The sequence below is a fragment of the Camelina sativa genome, chromosome 9 (genome assembly GCF_030686135.1).
Source record: "Camelina sativa cultivar CO46 ecotype springtype chromosome 9, ASM3068613v1".
Taxonomy (NCBI): domain Eukaryota; kingdom Viridiplantae; phylum Streptophyta; class Magnoliopsida; order Brassicales; family Brassicaceae; genus Camelina; species Camelina sativa.
This window is the reverse complement of record NC_141888.1, coordinates 4,612,578-4,629,778: the sequence shown is the minus strand read 5'-3', so window position 1 is coordinate 4,629,778 and position 17,201 is coordinate 4,612,578. Positions and strand designations below refer to the sequence as shown.

General features: G+C 39.3%; 1 protein-coding gene, 1 non-coding gene and 2 pseudogenes across 2 annotated transcripts; all 4 read left to right on the top strand.

Annotated features, from left to right (window-relative positions):
- Positions 1-9: 9 nt before the first annotated feature.
- On the top strand, positions 10-728 carry LOC104710443 (MLP-like protein 328; annotated as a pseudogene).
- Positions 729-2,319: 1,591 nt separating this feature from the next.
- Positions 2,320-3,472, top strand: LOC104710442 (MLP-like protein 328). Its single transcript, XM_010427051.3, has 2 exons — positions 2,320-2,740; positions 3,049-3,472. The coding sequence occupies exons 1-2, from the start codon at positions 2,554-2,556 to the stop codon at positions 3,315-3,317; spliced, it is 456 nt and encodes a 151-aa protein (XP_010425353.2). The 5' UTR covers positions 2,320-2,553; the 3' UTR covers positions 3,318-3,472.
- A 151-nt stretch (positions 3,473-3,623) lies between these two features.
- LOC147937727 (uncharacterized) lies at positions 3,624-16,117 on the top strand (annotated as a pseudogene).
- LOC147937728 (small nucleolar RNA R71) lies at positions 8,924-9,030 on the top strand. The gene has a single exon (XR_015567665.1). It is a non-coding gene; the product is annotated as a small nucleolar RNA R71 (small nucleolar RNA).
- Positions 16,118-17,201: the final 1,084 nt, after the last annotated feature.

Here is a 17,201-nt window from a genome sequence, read left to right as displayed (position 1 = left end):
GAGAGAGATATGGCGACGTCGGGAACATATGTGACAGAGGTACCATTGAAAGGAACGGCGGAGAAACACTACAAGAGGTATAGGAACGAAAACCATCTCTTCCCTGACGCTATCAGCCACATCACCCAAGGTGTTACTGTTCACGATGGCGAATGGGACTCTCACGGAGGCATCAAGATTTGGAACTACACTTTGGGTATAACTTTTTTTGTTTTTTGGGGATTACTAAATAAAATGAATTTTCTAATCTTCTCATATGTGACGTGGGTTGATATCCGATCCCAACATCACCTATGTAAACCGTAAATTAATTTATAGAAATTGATATTGGACCGTAATAACATGCATGCATAAATATTCATCCATGTTCGTGAGAAATTTGACTAGTGGCATGTTGGAAATAAATTGCATCATTACAAATGAATATAACCCAAATTTAATTTAATTGATGATGTAAAGATTGAAAGCAAGAGGTATTCAAGGAGAGGAGAGAGATTGAGGATGAGAATAAGACACTGAAGGTTATTGGACTGGAAGGTCACGTAATGGAGCAGCTCAAGGTGTATGAATTCCACTTAGAATTTATACCCAAGTCTGAAAACGATTGCGTCTGCAAAATCACTTTGATATGGGAGAAGCGCAACGATCAATTCCCCGAACCAGGCAGCTACATGCAACTCCTCAAGAGCATGGTTGTTGACATGGAAGACCATGTCCTCAAAGCTTAATCAATCATCAATGCATCATCATCATAATCACCGTCATCCCTATTCGCTATATATTATGGTATTTTCAGTTATGTATGATAAATCGTGTTTCATTTCTAATGCATGGTACTGTTTGGTTTTTAATTGGGGTCTTGTGGAGTTAACGGCAGTTAGTCTCCATCACTTTCCCTTACGAAATTTTCCTGTTTATATGTATGTTAATTTATTTTTTATTTCTAACTTAAAAAAACACAGTATATATGTCTTTCGAAAGACTATTTTTAACGAGTCACTATTGTCATTCGACAAGGGTAATATGTAATAGACTAATGCTTATAACTTTAAATTTCGTCTAACAAGTTCAATCTTTAATTTATTAAAAATAGTCATTTGAAATTATACATAAGCCCGTGTGTTGCCGTCTAACAAGTTCAATCTTTAGAATGAATTATAAACAAAGAGATATGAAATAAAGAGGTATGAAACAAAATGTGTAGAAAATAATAGGTGCAAACATTGAAAAATGAGGATACGATAACGAAGAAACACAATTGTTGGAAGATTTTTTTTTTACAATTTTTGAGATCATTAATAAATCTAAACAGTTAGGTGAAATAATAATTAAAAAAATATCATCTGTTAGATTAAAAAGTTTAGCTTTTTCAATTTTCTTTGGGCAAAAAGCTGCATATAATGTACCTAAGAACTTTTTTTAGGGTTGAATATAATTTTACATTCATTAAGAAAAATTTAGACATGAAAATTGGTTTGCTATTATAAATAGAGTTTTCATATATAGTTAGGAATCTGATACGAGTAATCAATCTGATATATGACTGGTACAAAGCACTGAAAGCAGTATGGTTCTCTTTCTCCACTCGACGGTACTTATTCCTAACTTGGCTATATTCATGATCATTTAGTAACTGGAGACAGAGTTAGAAACTGAGACGTGGGAGTTCGAGTAAGCTGCATTTTTTGTGGAGAAAGAGTGGAGACAAGAGATCATCTTCAAACCCGTTAGTTATACAGCAAACTGGAGCTCAATCACTCCTCTATTACGTGACGCCACTCAGCCAACAATACATTCACGTTATAAGGTATGTATTCCAAGCTACGGTTCATAGTTTGTGGAGAGAGCGTAATGCAAAATGTCATAGAGAGACTCCCATTTTCATACCAAACTGGCTAGAACTATTGATACGAACGTATGGAACCGTTTCAGCTCCATTCAATACTCAGACACGTGTATGGAGAGGGGTAACGCTATTGGTGTAGCCCTCATATCCGTTATATAGATCTATATATTACTATGTTCCAAAAGAAAAAGAAAAAATTTTGTTTGGGGCATTTATCTTCTAAAGAATAAAGGGCCAACTACCCAATTTAATAACGTGGTCGGCCAGATTAGTTTACCAAATAAAGAAAGTTCACTTCTATGACCCCCGATATTATGCAGCAATGTGACAACGACGTCATGATTTTGTGGAGGAGAAAGAGAGAGAGAGAGAGAGGGGCACTTTTTTGGTACCAAATACGAGTCGAACACTTGGCCTCAAGCATTAAAGGCTAAACCGGTAACAAAACCAACTGGACAAGGTTCGACTTGGTATGACCCCCAAAATTAATGCTTCACTAAATGGTGTACGTCGACAAAATCAAGAAGATAAGGCTTCTACCTAGCATGCACTATCAAATGATTGATAGAAACGTAGAAACCATGTTTTTTACCATCAGGTTCTCTATATAAACCAAGGCGCGCGACAACAAGTGTTATTACATCAAGCAAAACAAAACAAAATACAAAGTACAAGTGGAAGCTTTAAAACAAGAGCGAGAGAGAAAAATGGCGACGTCGGGAACATACGTGACAGAGGTACCGTTGAAAGGAACGGCGGAGAAACACTACAAGAGGTATAGGAACGAGAATTATCTCTTCCCCGACGTTGTCGGCCACCTCATCCAAGGTGTTACTGTTCACGATGGCGAATGGGACTCTCACGGAGGCATCAAGATTTGGAACTTCAAATTGGGTAATACCTGTTTTGTTTTGGGATTCCTTCTCAAACTAAGTGGAATTGCAATTAAATTATATAATATATCTTATCATATGTTCAGGGATTATTTTAAATCTTCTGATATTTATATATCCCAACATCTCTATACCGACTATTTAAACGGTACATTAATACACAGAAAATGATATGGGACCGTAATAACATGCATATATATTCATCCATGTGAGAAGTTTGACTTGTGGCATGTTGGAAATTTATTGCATCATCATTAAATATTAGTATGAGCCAAAGTTAATTTAACTCATGAAAACATATGTGTAAAGATGGAAAGCAAGAGGTATTCAAGGAGAAGAGAGAGATAGACGATGAGAATAAGACATTGAAGGTAATTGGACTGGAAGGTCACGTGATGGAGCAGTTCAAGGTGTATGAAATCGACTTCCAATTTATACCCAAGTCAGAAGATGATTGCGTCTGCAAAATCACTATGATATGGGAGAAGCACAACGATGAGTTCCCCGAACCAGGCGGCTACATGCGACTCCTCAAAAGCATGGTTGTTGACATGGAAGACCACGTGCTCAAAGCTTAATCAACAACATCATCATCATCATCATCATCACAATCACCATCATCCCAATATATTATGTTGTTTTCAATTATGTATGATAAATGGTGTTCATTTCTTAATATGGTACTGTTTGGTTTTCAATTCAACCATATAATATATTAGTGGGGTCTTGTGGAGTTAGGCATCACCATAATTCCTTTATATAAACAGATGTATATGTCAAATTCATTTCTAAAAAGAGAAATACCCTAAACCACCACAAAACTAAGTACATTGAAACATATTCTTGTAGTGAGAAGTGTTTATCCCCCTTCGTATCTTTGGACAATGCGGATAAGTACTCTGCTGACGTGGCTAGGGCGACAAAATAAGCGATTTAGGATTTCTCACGTACTCTTCATGTATGCTGCCGGCGGCGGCCGCTCCGGCCTCCACTGGGGCAGGTCTAGTGTCGGAAGGGGGGTGACAGTTTGGATCCGAGTTTGGGGAGTCAGGAGGTCTCCCCTGCGGTGGGGGAGGAGACAACAAGTCAAGAGAAAGGGGTTTTAGGGCCGAGGGTAGGGGCTGATAAACAATGGTTACGGGCGGCTAAAAAGCATATTTTCACGAAACAAAAGTTTGTGGTAGAAGAGGTTGATGGGCAAGGAAGGGTAGTGGTTCCGAAGGAGGTTTTGAGTGGGGCAAAACCTCTTTGAGAGGATTTTCTTATCGGTAAGTTCCTCAACGAAAAGGCTCCACATGTGGGGAAAATTCATATGATCGTGAATAAAATCTTGAGATTGGAGAATAAGACAACTATGATTGATGTTTTGAGGTAAATACCTCAACAGTTAAATTTCGTGTTCGTGACGAGGTCATGCGGAGGAGAGCATTGAATCGGAGCATGTGGAATGATATGCTCAAATTAAAACCCTAGAGCTACTCTCTCAAATTAAGAGATTATTGCAGTACTTAGGGGTCGAATTCCACAAGGACTTAAAACTACACAATAAATTATAGAGTTTTATAATTATGCTAAACAAATTATTTTTGAATTAAAATAAAAGAAATGCAAAATCTTAAAATAAAACTGTTGTAAATTCAGGGGATCAAAAAGTTAGGCCTAGAGAATTTCTCAGGTAATTATGAAATATTAAATCAGAAAATAAATAGGATTCAAGCAATTAAGAACAGATCTAGAACTCTAAACACTTTTGTAAATTAAATCAGTTCTCACTCTAAATAATATCTAAATTTAAAACCAGAAAATCCAAATCTCTTTGTAAAATTCTAGGTTAAAAATCAGCAATAAAATCAGGTTTAGATTGTTCACAAAATTATTAAATCAAATCTCTTTGCAAGAAATAATTTTGCTCATCAAAAGGTTTTATCAAGAAAATCAATTATATTCTCATATCAATTTATTTTCCTAAAGTATTAATTCTAGGTGATCAATCAAGAATTAATTATCAATTTATTTTCCTAAAGTATTAATTCTATGTGATCAATCAAGAATTAATATGAAGAACAACCTAAGATGAAGATCTAGATAGATAAAGAATCCTAAATAAACAGATCTAATAATTCATAAAATCTCTGTGAAAAACCCTAAACCTAACAAGCAAACTACTCAGACATAATCAATGAAGAACAAGACATGATTCTGAATAATAAGCAATTGAAATTAAAAGAGTAAAGAAGGAGTTCAAGAATTCTTCTCTACAAAGCAGATCTTTCTCTCCAAAGCTCTCCAAATCTCATAGGGTTGCAGGAAAAATAAAACTTGATAGAATACAACTTAATGGTTTGGAAAACCTAAAAGTACTATTTATATGTCCTAAAACACGTCAGGGACTTGTGTTGCAAATATGGAAAACTTCGGGCAAATTTGTAAAACTTTCAAAATTTGGGTCTTGAGTCGGCAGAAAGGGGTGTCGACCGACACCATCACTCTGATTCGAATCCAACTTCATTTCCTCCAGATTATTGCTCCAAACTGATCCAAATCGCTCCACTTTGCTTCATCCATGCTAAAATCCTATAAACCCTGAAAAGACTCTCAAAGAACCTAAAAACACATCAAAAGACTCTAAAAGACTCCTTATATCATGGTTAAAACCACAAAAACCATGATATATCAACTCCCCCAGACTTAGTCTTTGCTTGCCCTCAAGCAAAACATAAACTTAGACCTGTGAAAGAGGTTTGAAAACAGGGAACTCACTCAATTGCATGATGATTCTTATTCGCACTCTTCATTTACCTGACTCAAGAACTTACTTCTTATACTTAACCATGATAAGCATCAACATTCCTTACTCAAATCCCACAATCCTTTGGAATCTCTGAAATCTCCATTATCATCTCATTAGTCAATATTAAAGCACAAATAAGGTGAATTCTTACCTTGGGTGTATTGATCAGTGGCATATGGACTCTCTTCAGGCCAAGACATTCTTCATACATCTCCTTTCCTCTCCCTTTTCTCACTTCCAAAGGGCTGATTACTCCCAAATTGTTTTTTTTATAATCAAAGGTGTAAGCGAATACCGGGGTCATCGGTAATTTACCTACCCCTCGCTTCCAAGCTTTGTGTGATCATATGACTCAAGAGTAGAATAATGAGGTCACGGGTAATTTACCTACCTCTCTAAATTGATCAAAATTATCTCATCTTTTATTCTCTTTTTTTTTTTTAAAGCACTGAAGGGAAAAGAGAGGGGAGACATACTTTGAAAAATTGCATTGTCTTGTATGGCCCGAAGAAGAAGTCTAGTCCACTGATTTCCAACCCCAAAGTAAGAGATTAAGTCCGGTTAAAATCCTGATAAAAGTTGAGACAACGTTAGATCAATCAGATATCCATTGAATAAGAGCTTTCAGGATTGTTGATAAAGCTCATAGTCTTTCTAAGCTTCAGTTCTGAGATCAAGCATAAACAAATAATCATTAGAGTGTTAGCCAAATAAGAGAAATCATTAGTCAATATCATAATTCCCAAAGACAAAAAGAAAAATTTTGAAAAATTTGACTCAAACTTTATGGTTTTGACTGACACAACTGAAACTCAAAAAAAAAAACATAGTTAGTAGATAACCTCCCCCAGATTTAAACAACACTGTCCCCAGTGTTATCAAGTAAGAGGAAAGCAAAAAGAAACAAAAATATATTGAAAATTGTAATGAAAAGATGAACATAAATCGGGTTACCCACTGTGAGAACTGGTGTCGACCGATGCCATATAGGTGTCGATCGACACCCTCTGCGAACAAAGACATGGGCGAGAAGTCTTTAGTCAGTTGCAGTTGGATTGTGTTGAGCAGTCAATCCTTGGATGATATTTCTGCAAAGAAGCACTCAAACACAAGTTAAAAGCAACATGATAGATAGATAGTTCATAATTTCATACAAATCCAAATATAAACTGACTCAATGCAACAACAAAAATGACTCAAAAGGAAAAGAAAAACCTAGAAGTGGGTTGCCTCCCACTAAGCACTTGTTTTCAGTCATTAGCTTGACTGTGCTGGAGCTCAGGCATCCGGTGGATCAGAACATGGCATTGAATGCTTCTGAGAGAATGACCTCTTCATCCAAGGTGGTGTATAAGCAGTAGGTGCATGAGGCTTGCCAAGTATGCGAGGAACAGGACCAGGGCGGGATTTCGGGATGGGTTTGCTTCTTTTTAGCCCTACAAAATCATCAACAGAAGAAACAAGCACTCTACGATAATCTCGCGGCTTGGTTAACTGTAAAACAGTCTTTGTATCTTTGAAAATCCTATTGGTGATAAGGGGAGGTTTGGGTAAAGAAGATGCATACCTTTGCCTTACCTGAGGACCTTGGAGTGTGGAGTGGGGGGCTTTCTTTTGGGAACAGCTTTCTGACTTGAAGCATCAGTTTTGGACAAGTTTAGTCTCGGATGTGGAGTGGTGTCGACCGATGCTGACGGTGTGTCGATCGACATTGAGCCTGTTGCTCGTGTAGCAGAAACTTTTTCAACAGAAAAAGTCTGTCCATCAATAGTAGGAGCCCTCCTCAGCTTATCCATCTCAAATTTCATACTCAATCCATCCACATTCAGTGTTATGTGTCCCTTCTGCACATCAATGATAGCACCAGCTGTAGCCAAGAAAGATCTTCCTAAGATGAGAGGATCTTTAGGCTCTGTATCATACTTCAGCACCACAAAGTTAGTGGGAATCATGAAGTTCCCAACCTTAATTGGAATATCCTCTAAAACACCTTCAGGAATTCTTCGGGATCTATCAGCTAGGATTAGAGAAATCTGAGTTGGCTTGAATTCTGTCATCCCTAGTCTCACAGCAACAGAATGTGGCATCAAGTTGATGCTAGAACCAAGGTCACAAAGTGAGTGTGCAAACCTTCATGTGGAGATAGAGCAATCAAGTACAAAGCTTCCAGGATCTGGTAACTTCTTTGCAGTCCTACATTGAATGATTGCACTCACTTCCTTAGAGACAACCACCTCCTGCTTCTTTCCCTTCTTCCTCTGTGGAGGCTGGTTTAACAGAATCGCACTGACATCCTTAGTAAGCAGTGCTCTTTCCTCACGGTTCAAACCATTTGATACCATTCTCTTGACATAGCGCCTAAGTGGTGGTGAAAGCTTTACTATATCAATCAAAGGCATCTCAATCATCACCTTGTCCATCATTTCCTTGCATCTAGCTTCCTCCATCTCTTGCTTGGACTTTCTTGGCTTAGGAAAAGGAATCTTAGGTTGGTACACCCTCTCAACTGCTGGAACCTGAGATTTTGCAGGTTCTGGGTTTGTCTGGGATGAGTGTCGACCGACACCCAGGTGGTGTTGATCGACACCATCATCTGAAGTCGAGGATTTGGTCGATTTTTCACCCAGTTCGGCAAAAGCAATTTCAACAGCATCTTCATCTCTCACAGATATGGCATTACAAGCATGTTTGGGGTTTGACTCAGTTCTTCCAGGAAGAAAACCCTCTTGTTGTTTGACAGACCCAGCAGTATGAATAACCTGATTCTCCAACTTCTTGACATGAATGTTCAATGCTTCAATCTTTCTATTCAGCTCAGTGTAGACATTGTCAATCTTCCCATTGAATGTCACTGTCAATTGCTCATGTCCTTGCAAAAGCTTCTCAAGCATGGCTTCCATTCTACTCTCTGAAGAATTCTTAGGAGGTGGAGACTGATAGGATGAGTTCACATAGGTCCTTGTATAGCCATTGTTCTGTTGCTGCTTCTGGTCACCATTGTAAGGTTTGTTGCCTTGCTGATTACCGAATCTTTGTCCCTGATACCCAGCTCCATACACATAGTTGACATTCTCCTCTGTATTCTCTGGTTCTGGCTCAAGTGTCTCAATTTCAGCAGCAAATTGGACTGACTTCTTTCCCACAAGAAGATTGTGCACTGAATCAAGCTTGGCATTAACAGAAGCAAGCTGATTTGCATCAAACTCTCCATGCAGTCTCTTTCGTTCAGCATCAGCTCTTTTAGTGCTATTGCTAGAAGCCAAATTCTCAATCAAAACTTCAGCATCTTCTGGAAATCTTGTCTTGAAGTTCCCATGACTTGTAGCATCCAAAGCTAACTGATACTTTCAGTCACACCCTCTAAAGAAGATACTCAATAGTTGTACCATTGAAAAACCATGGTGTGCACAGTCTCTTTGATAAGCTTTGAATCTCACCCAAGCTGCCTTGAAAGCTTCATCATGTCCTTGCTTGAATGAAGAGATCTTGACTCTCAGCTCATCTGACATTGCATCATCATAGAAATGGTTAAGGAAAGCCACCTTGATAATCATGCCAATTTGTCAAAGATCCAGCTGGCAACTGCTTCAACCACTGAGATGCCTCTCCTGCAAGTGAGTATGGGAAGAGCTTGCAGAATATGAAATCCTCAGTCACTCCATTAGCCATGATACTGGTCACAAGATCCTCAAAGTGCTCAATATGGTCCAGAGGCTTCTCATGGGGTAGGTTTGAGAAAGGTCTCTGCCCAACTAGCTGGAAGTAAGCAGGCTTCAGCTCAAAGTCATTCCTCTGGAATGGAGGAGGAACAATAGCAGACTTGTTCTCATACACAAGATCAGTCCGGTTGTAGTCAGCAATGGTCCTGATCAAGTCCCGGTTTTGGTCCTGTCTTCGAACTGGGTTCTGGACGTGGTTGGCAGCTCCACGTACGTCTGCTGCATGTGGGTGTCGATCGATACCACCTGGTTGGTGTCGATCGACACCAAGGTTTGGCTCATCAACGACACCAGCTTGCTGATTCACGACAGCCTGCTCGTTGACAACAGGTTCGGCAATCACATTGCATTCTGCATCAAGCTTTTGGCCCTGCTCATTGTGGAAGTGGCCCTCTTGATCCCTCAAAGCACCATCCTCATCTCGCATCTGAATGATTGGGTTAACCATCTTCAAGGATTTGGCTGCTTTTCTGTTCTCACGCTCAAGTTTTCCCAACTCTTGGTTTGAAAGCTTTAGAATTGGACCAGTCTTGTTGCTCCTTGTGTTAGGCTTATTAGGCATACACCTGAAACACACAAGAGAAAAGAAAACAAAAGCGTGTAAGTTTCAAAAAAAATAAAAATTTAGACAAAATCAAACTCAAATCTAATGGTAGATCAAGCAATTAAGAACAGATCTAGAACTCTAAACACTTTTGTAAATTAAATCAGTTCTCACTGCAAATAATATCTAAATTTAAAACCAGAAAATCCAAATCTCTTTGTAAAATTCTAGGTTAAAAATCAGCAATAAAATCAGGTTTAGATTGTTCACAAAATTATTAAATCAAATCTCTTTGCAAGAAATAATTTTGCTCATCAAAATGTTTTATCAGGAAAATCAATTATATTCTCATATAATTTTATTTTCCTAAAGTATTAATTCTAGGTGATCAATCAAGAATTAATATGAAGAACAACCTAAGATGAAGATCTAGATAGATAAAGAATCCTAAATAAACAGATCTAATAATTTATAAAATCCCTGAGAAAAATTCTAAACCTAACAAGCAAACTACTCAGACATAATCAATGAAGAACAAGACATGATTCTGAATAATAAGCAATTGAAATTAAAAGAGTAAAGAAGGAGTTCAAGAATTCTTCTCTACAAAGCAGATCTTTCTCTCCAAAGCTCTCCAAATCTCACAGGGTTGCAGGAAAAATAAAACTTGATAGAATATAACTTAATGGTTTGGAAAACCTAAAAATACTATTTATATGTCCTAAAACACGTCAGGGACTTGTGTTGCAAATATGGAAAACTTCGGGCAAATTTGTAAAACTTCCAAATTTTGGGTCTTGAGTCGGTAGAAAGGGGTGTCGACCGACACCAAGGCTGGTGTCGATCGACACCATCACTCTGATTCGAATCCAACTTCATTTCCTCCAGAACAATACTTGGGTTCACCCCTAGGGGTGAACCTCTCCATTCACTCCCTAATAAAATAAGGCAATAAAATCTGTGTACATTATTATAAAATTAAAAAACTTAAACCGCACTTTAATAAACCCAAACCAACATATATAAAATCTAAACCCTAATCATCTCATTTGTGAACCCAAACCGTATATAATTTCGTTCTACTTATAAAATCTAAACCCTAACCATCTTATTTGTGAACCCAAACCGACATATAATTTTGTTCTAATTGTGAAATCTAAACCCTAACATCTCATTTGTAAACCCAAACCGATATATTATTTTGTTCTACTTGTAAAATCTAAACCCTAACTATCTCATTTGTGAACCCAAACCGACATATAATTTCGTTCTAATTGTAAAATCTAAACCCTAACCACCTCATTTGTAAATCCAAACCGACATATAATTTCGTTTTAATTGTAAAATCTAAACCCTAACCACTTCATTTGTAAACCCAAACCGACATAATTTTATTCTAAGTTTAAAAATCTAAACCAAGCCAATATTTAACTTTCCTTAATTAAAAGTATACAGAATTTGTTTCCTTAATTTGGTTTGCTTTTTAATTTAATTTTAATTTATTTTTGAAATAAAATATTAGATGGAAGATTCTGATTGGCTGAGAGAAGAGGGGGTGAATGGAGAGGTTCACCCCTAGGGGTGAACCTAAGTATTTTTCTTTCCTCCAGATTATTGCTCCAAACTGATCCAAATCGCTCCACTTTGCTCCATCCATGCTTAAATCCTATAAAACCTGAAAAGACTCTCAAAGAACCTAAAAACACATCAAAAGACTCTAAAAGACTCCTTATATCATGGTTAAAAACCACAAAAATCATGATATATCATGGAATATTATGGGTATCCCAATGCTAGTTTTTAAGTGGTCTCTGTTTGCAGAAGAGGTGCAACCGGTTATGAGATCGGTTAATCTTTGGGTTACGCTTAAGGATGTTCCGCCCTCTATGTTCACGAAACCAGGGTTGGAGTTTTTGGCCAGTGCGGTGGGTACTCCGGTTCGTTTACATCCGAAAACTGAAGCCTGTGTAAGCTTCGATGAGGCTCAAGTCCTTGTTTAGGCGGATTTGACAAAGCCTCTGCCTTCGGAGTATGTTTTGGTGGGGGAAGAGGAGGGTGAGATGGATGCGGTTGTAAAGTATTCCTATCCGTGGTTGCCTCCACGGTGTTGCAGTTGTCAGAAGTGGGGTCATCTTCGAGACTCATGTCTCGCTGTTGATGCAGGGGCTCTCGATCCATTGGACAAGGCGACTGCTCTGTTGGTTACCTCTGTGGCAGTGACTAGTCCTGCGATATTGACTAAAGTTACACAACAGGATGGAGTCGACATACCAGTTACCTCTGTTTCTGTTCCTGAGCAAGGCTCTGAGGAGGATGCGGAGTGGAAAACTCCTCAGAAGACTAGTCAATCTCCTGTGAGGCAACAGAACCTTCCTAAGTAAGGTGATGGCTCTTTGTTATCAAACTCGTATTCCGCTCTGAGTGAGGGTGGTTTGGTGGAAAATGTTGAGAGAGAGGTAGCAGAGGTCCGTCTGGAAACCACAGACACCGTGGGCAACATGCAAGCTGATTCAGAGGATGGTCCTAATCAAGCTGTGGAGGTGGCAGTTTCTAAACCAGCGATGGAGCCTCCTTTGCGTCCGGTTCTACCTAGAGACTCCAAAAAAATGCATAAATTTGTTTCCAACTCTTTTCCTCGTTATCAGAGTAAAAAGGGTACCCGCAAACGTTAATTATGTCTGGATTCTTTTGGAATGTCCGCGGACTAAACAAATCAACTAAACATTCCATTATAAAGAATTGGGTAGAGGATAATAAGTTTCAGTTTGGGTGTTTGATAGAAACCAGGGCTAAGGAGAGCAAGGTTTCTAGGTTGGTGAAGAAGATGTTTAAGGATTGGTCCATTATTACCAACTATGAGTATAACCCGCGAGGTCGTCTCTGGGTGATGTGGCGGAGTGATATCCTGCTGAGTCCTTTTTATAAGAGTGAGAAACTTATCACCTGTTCGGTGAAGTTGCCGGATCAAACAGAAGAGTTTTTCTGCTCTTTTGTTTATGCTTCTAATACCGTTGTAGAGCGGTGTTGTGGAATGAGCTTTGAGATCATGTTGATTCTACAATTATTTGTAGTAAGTCGTGGTTGATTATAGGTGATTTTAACGAAACACTTGATATCTCGGAGCACTCGCAGATGGTGGTTCATCATGTTGTCACTTCTAGGATGCAGGATTGGTGCATTACGGTTCTATCTCTGATTTAGCTGCACATGGAACTTTGTATACATGGTGTAATAAACGACAGACCGGACTAATCTCAAAGAAGCTGGACAGAGTTATAGTGAATGATGTGTGGCGACAGTTATTTACTACGTCCTACTGCACTTTTGAATCTGGAGGCTGCTCAGATCATCTCCGCTGTCGGTTCAGCTCAACACTGAGGTCGTTAGTCAGACTTATACTCGAAAGCCTTTTAAATTTGTTAATGCAATCACAAGTTTAGAGGAGTTCAAACCTCTTATTGATGACTTATGGAGCAACACTACTCCACTCCATATGTCTACTTCTACTATGTTTCGTTTTTCTAAAAAATTGAAGGCATTGAAGCCGCTTTTGAGGAAGTTGGCAAAAGACAGAATAGGTAATCTGGTAAAGCAGACGAAGGATGCTCATGCTGAACTTTGTAAAATGCAGGAACAAAATATGTTAAATCCTTCTCCTGTTGCCATGGAGGTGGAAACTGCAGCTTACAGCAGATGGGATTGGATCTCAGGGCTGGAGGAGAAGTTTTTGAAGCAGAAATCAAAACTTTTTTGGTTTCAAATCAGAGATAAGAATAATAAAACATTTCATAGAGCAGCTACTTTGAGGGAGGCCAATAATTCGATCAGAGAAATCAAACGACAACATGGGTCTGTCACTAAAAACTCTGAGGAAATCAAAGCCGAAGCGGAGCATTTTTTCGTGAATTCTTGCAGTTAGTCCCTACGGACTATGAGGAGGTCTCCCCTATTTATCTTGAGGGTTTGTTGTCATACCATTGTACCGCAGTGGAAAAAGCTTCGCTCACTCGGAGTGTGTCTGTAGATGAAGGTGAAGAGTGTACTATTTGCTATGCCAAGTGACAAATCTCCTGGTTCTTATGGTTTTACTTGTGAGTTCTATAAGTCAGCATGGAGCATCAATGGGAGTGAGTTTGTGCTAGCCATTCAATCATTTTTTGAAAAGGGGTTTTTGCCAAAGGGTGTTAACTCCACAATTCTTGCTCTGATCCCAAAGAAGCTGGAGGCTATGGAAATGAAGGACTATCGTCTAATATCTTGCTGCAACGTCCTGTATAAAGTTATTTCAAAAATTCTGGCTAATAGGTTGAAGCGAGTCTTACAAAATTTTGTTCCTGCAAACCAATCGGCGTTCGTTCAAGATCGGCTGCTCATAGAAAATGTTCTCCTCGCTACTGAGCTTGTGAAGGATTATCACAAAGAGTCTATTTCCAGTTGTTGTACTATCAAGATAGACATATCCAAAGCATTCGACTCGGTTCAATGGTCTTTTCTGCGCCACGTTCTCACAGTGATGGAATTTCCTCAGGAGTTTGTTCACTGGATCATGGTTTGTGTGACTACAGCATCGTTCTCTGTACAAGTAAATGGTGACTTGGTTGGTTTTTTTCAGAGTTCTCGTGGTCTGCGCCATGGATGCTCCTTATCTCCTTACCTATTTGTTATTACCATGAATTTCCTTTCCAAAATGTTGGATAAGGCGGCTAATATGCAGAAATTTGGATACCATCCTAACTGTAAAAACATTGGACTCACCCACCTCAGCTTCGCAGATGATCTAATGCTTCTTTCGGATGGACGAGTTCAGTCTATTGAAGGGCTAATGAGTGTACTTGATGAGTTTGCCAAGTTCTCAGGACTGCAAATAAGTATGGAGAAATCTACAATCTACTTGGCGGGTGTATCGGCCACGGTCTCTCAGGAGATCGTGGAAAGGTTCCCTCTAGGCCTGGGTTCCCTCCCGGTCCGGTATCTAGGCATTCATCTTGTCACTAAGAGGCTCTCTGCTGCAGACTATCTCCCGTTAATAGATCATATTACAAAGAAAATTGGTTCCTGGACCGCAAGATATCTCTCTTATGCGGGACGGTTAAATCTTATATGCTCTGTTCTCTGGAGTGTTTGTAACTTCTCGATGTCAGCATATCGACTCCCTCGAGCCTGTTTGCAGGAGATTGATAAGTTATGCTCAGCATATCTATGGTCGGGAGCTGAACTTAGCTCCACTAAAGCCAAAGTTGCATGGGAATCGATCTGTAAACCGAAACAAGAAGGTGGTTTGGGCTTGCGAGAAACAAATGATGTGTGCTTTCTGAAGTTGGTCTGGCAGATTCTCTCTAATGGGGAGTCTTTGTGGGTACGCTGGTAGAAGGAATATCTTCTCAAAGGGGAGTCAATATGGGGCATAAGCGACACTACTCAGCTTGGTTCTTGGATGTGGCAAAAAATACTTAAATGCAGAACTGTGGCTAAACTCTTCTCTCGCGTTGATGTTCAGGATGGTGCGACTACTTCTTTTTGGTATGATCACTGGTCGAGTATGGGCCGCCTTGTGGATATTGCAGGGAACCGAGGTTTCATTGACATGGGGATTAGTCGCACAGCCTCTGTTTTAGAGGCATGGCCCTCGCGACGTAGGCGACGCCACCATGTCGACTATCTCAACAAGATGGTGGAGGAGTTGGATCTTAAATGGCGTAGTAGGAAGATTGGTAAGGATGAGGCGCTTTGGAAGGGGAAAATGATGTATATCGGGCTTGCTTTTCTACGAAGGAAACTTGGCAACACATTCGCCAAATATCGAGTCCTGTTGCTTGGCACACCGCGGTCTGGTTTACACATGCCACGCCTAAATACTCTTTTGCAGTTTGGCTTGCTATTCAGAATCGCCTCTCTACGGGGGATCAGATGCAGAGTTGGAACAGGGCGGTCGACACTTGTGTACTCTACAATACCACTGTTGAAACGAGAGACCACCTTTTCTTCTCTTGTGTTTTCTCTGCTGAGGTTTGGAAAGGACTAGCTGCTCCCATTTATAAGGCTCGATTCTCTACAGATTGGACAACTATTATAGACTATGTCTCTGCTCTTAGTTGGACGCGAGTGGAATCTTTTCTAGCCCGATATACTTTGCAGATTCTTGTACACACAATTTGGAGGGAGAGGAATGATCGTCGACATGGCACATTCCCACAGTCTCCAACTCAACTTATTGCCTGGGTTGATCGGCAGGTTAGGAACCAAATGCTGGCCATTCAGCTTGTAGGGGATCGTAGATACCAGGATGGACTTCTTCTCTGGTTTGCTTCTCGCTCTCTGCACTAATGTGATACCATTTAAAGTTTAATTCTACTGTCTCGTTTCTTTTTAATTCTCGTCTGACCAAACGTGGCATCCAATGTACAAACGCTATTTTCTTTGAAATTAATTTAATATTATTTTCAAAAAAAAAAAACAATATGGATAAGTACATTGTTTTGTTTTATTTCGCCAGGTAATTGCATAAGAGAAAGCTGATGAGTTGTCTTATAACATTCTTGACAATCTCAAAACATTCTTTTGAAGCAACTTGACACCTTGGTTTTAAATGGCGCAAAGCGCACCATGGCACAAAGGGTCCATCAATGAGCCATGCGCCATGGCGCACTAAGGCGCGCGCCTTTTGGATTTGTGGCGCTCCATTAACAGATTATCTACATATAGTTTTATCCTTCAAGCTTTGTTCATATATGGTGATTTATTAAAGAGAACTGGGAATTAAACATCTTCAAATTGGGAAACTACCAAATCTCTTTAATTGAATCATGTTTTAACCAGCTCGGTTTGTCAAAATGGTTTATCCTATTGCATCTAGTTGTTCTCTTCCTAACAACCCTAAAATCACAAAGTTTTTTGTTGCAGGTTTTGAAGAGTTTTTGCAATGATGCGATCGCTATGATTACCTCGCGCATCGACGAGGCTCACATATGGCGCGCGCATCATAGATCTCGCCACGCATCCAAGTTTGGTTGCCCTTTTCTTCAAAACTTACTGCGCCATGCGCAATTGCGCGCCACAGACGCGCTATTTAAAACCAAGCTTGACACCATTGATTCCTTTCTAAAGGAGGATCCAGATTGGTGTAGTTGCGCATTGTCTCGTGAGGTATTATCGGTTTAGTGAATGCGGTGGAGTTCGAAGAGGATATAATGGGTGAAGGTTTCTTCATGATTTCTTAGCTTCGATTTCTAATCAGCATCTCTTTAATGTATGCTCAATCTTCTTCTTTTTTTCTTTCTAACTTTCAAAAAATGACTTTTGAATCATGGCTGTTATCTTTTTGATTATATAATTTGATACCGTTTATCCAAAAGAAAAATTTCCATCTACATATAGTAGTAACCTACGCATGTTCTAGCCAGAAATTTGT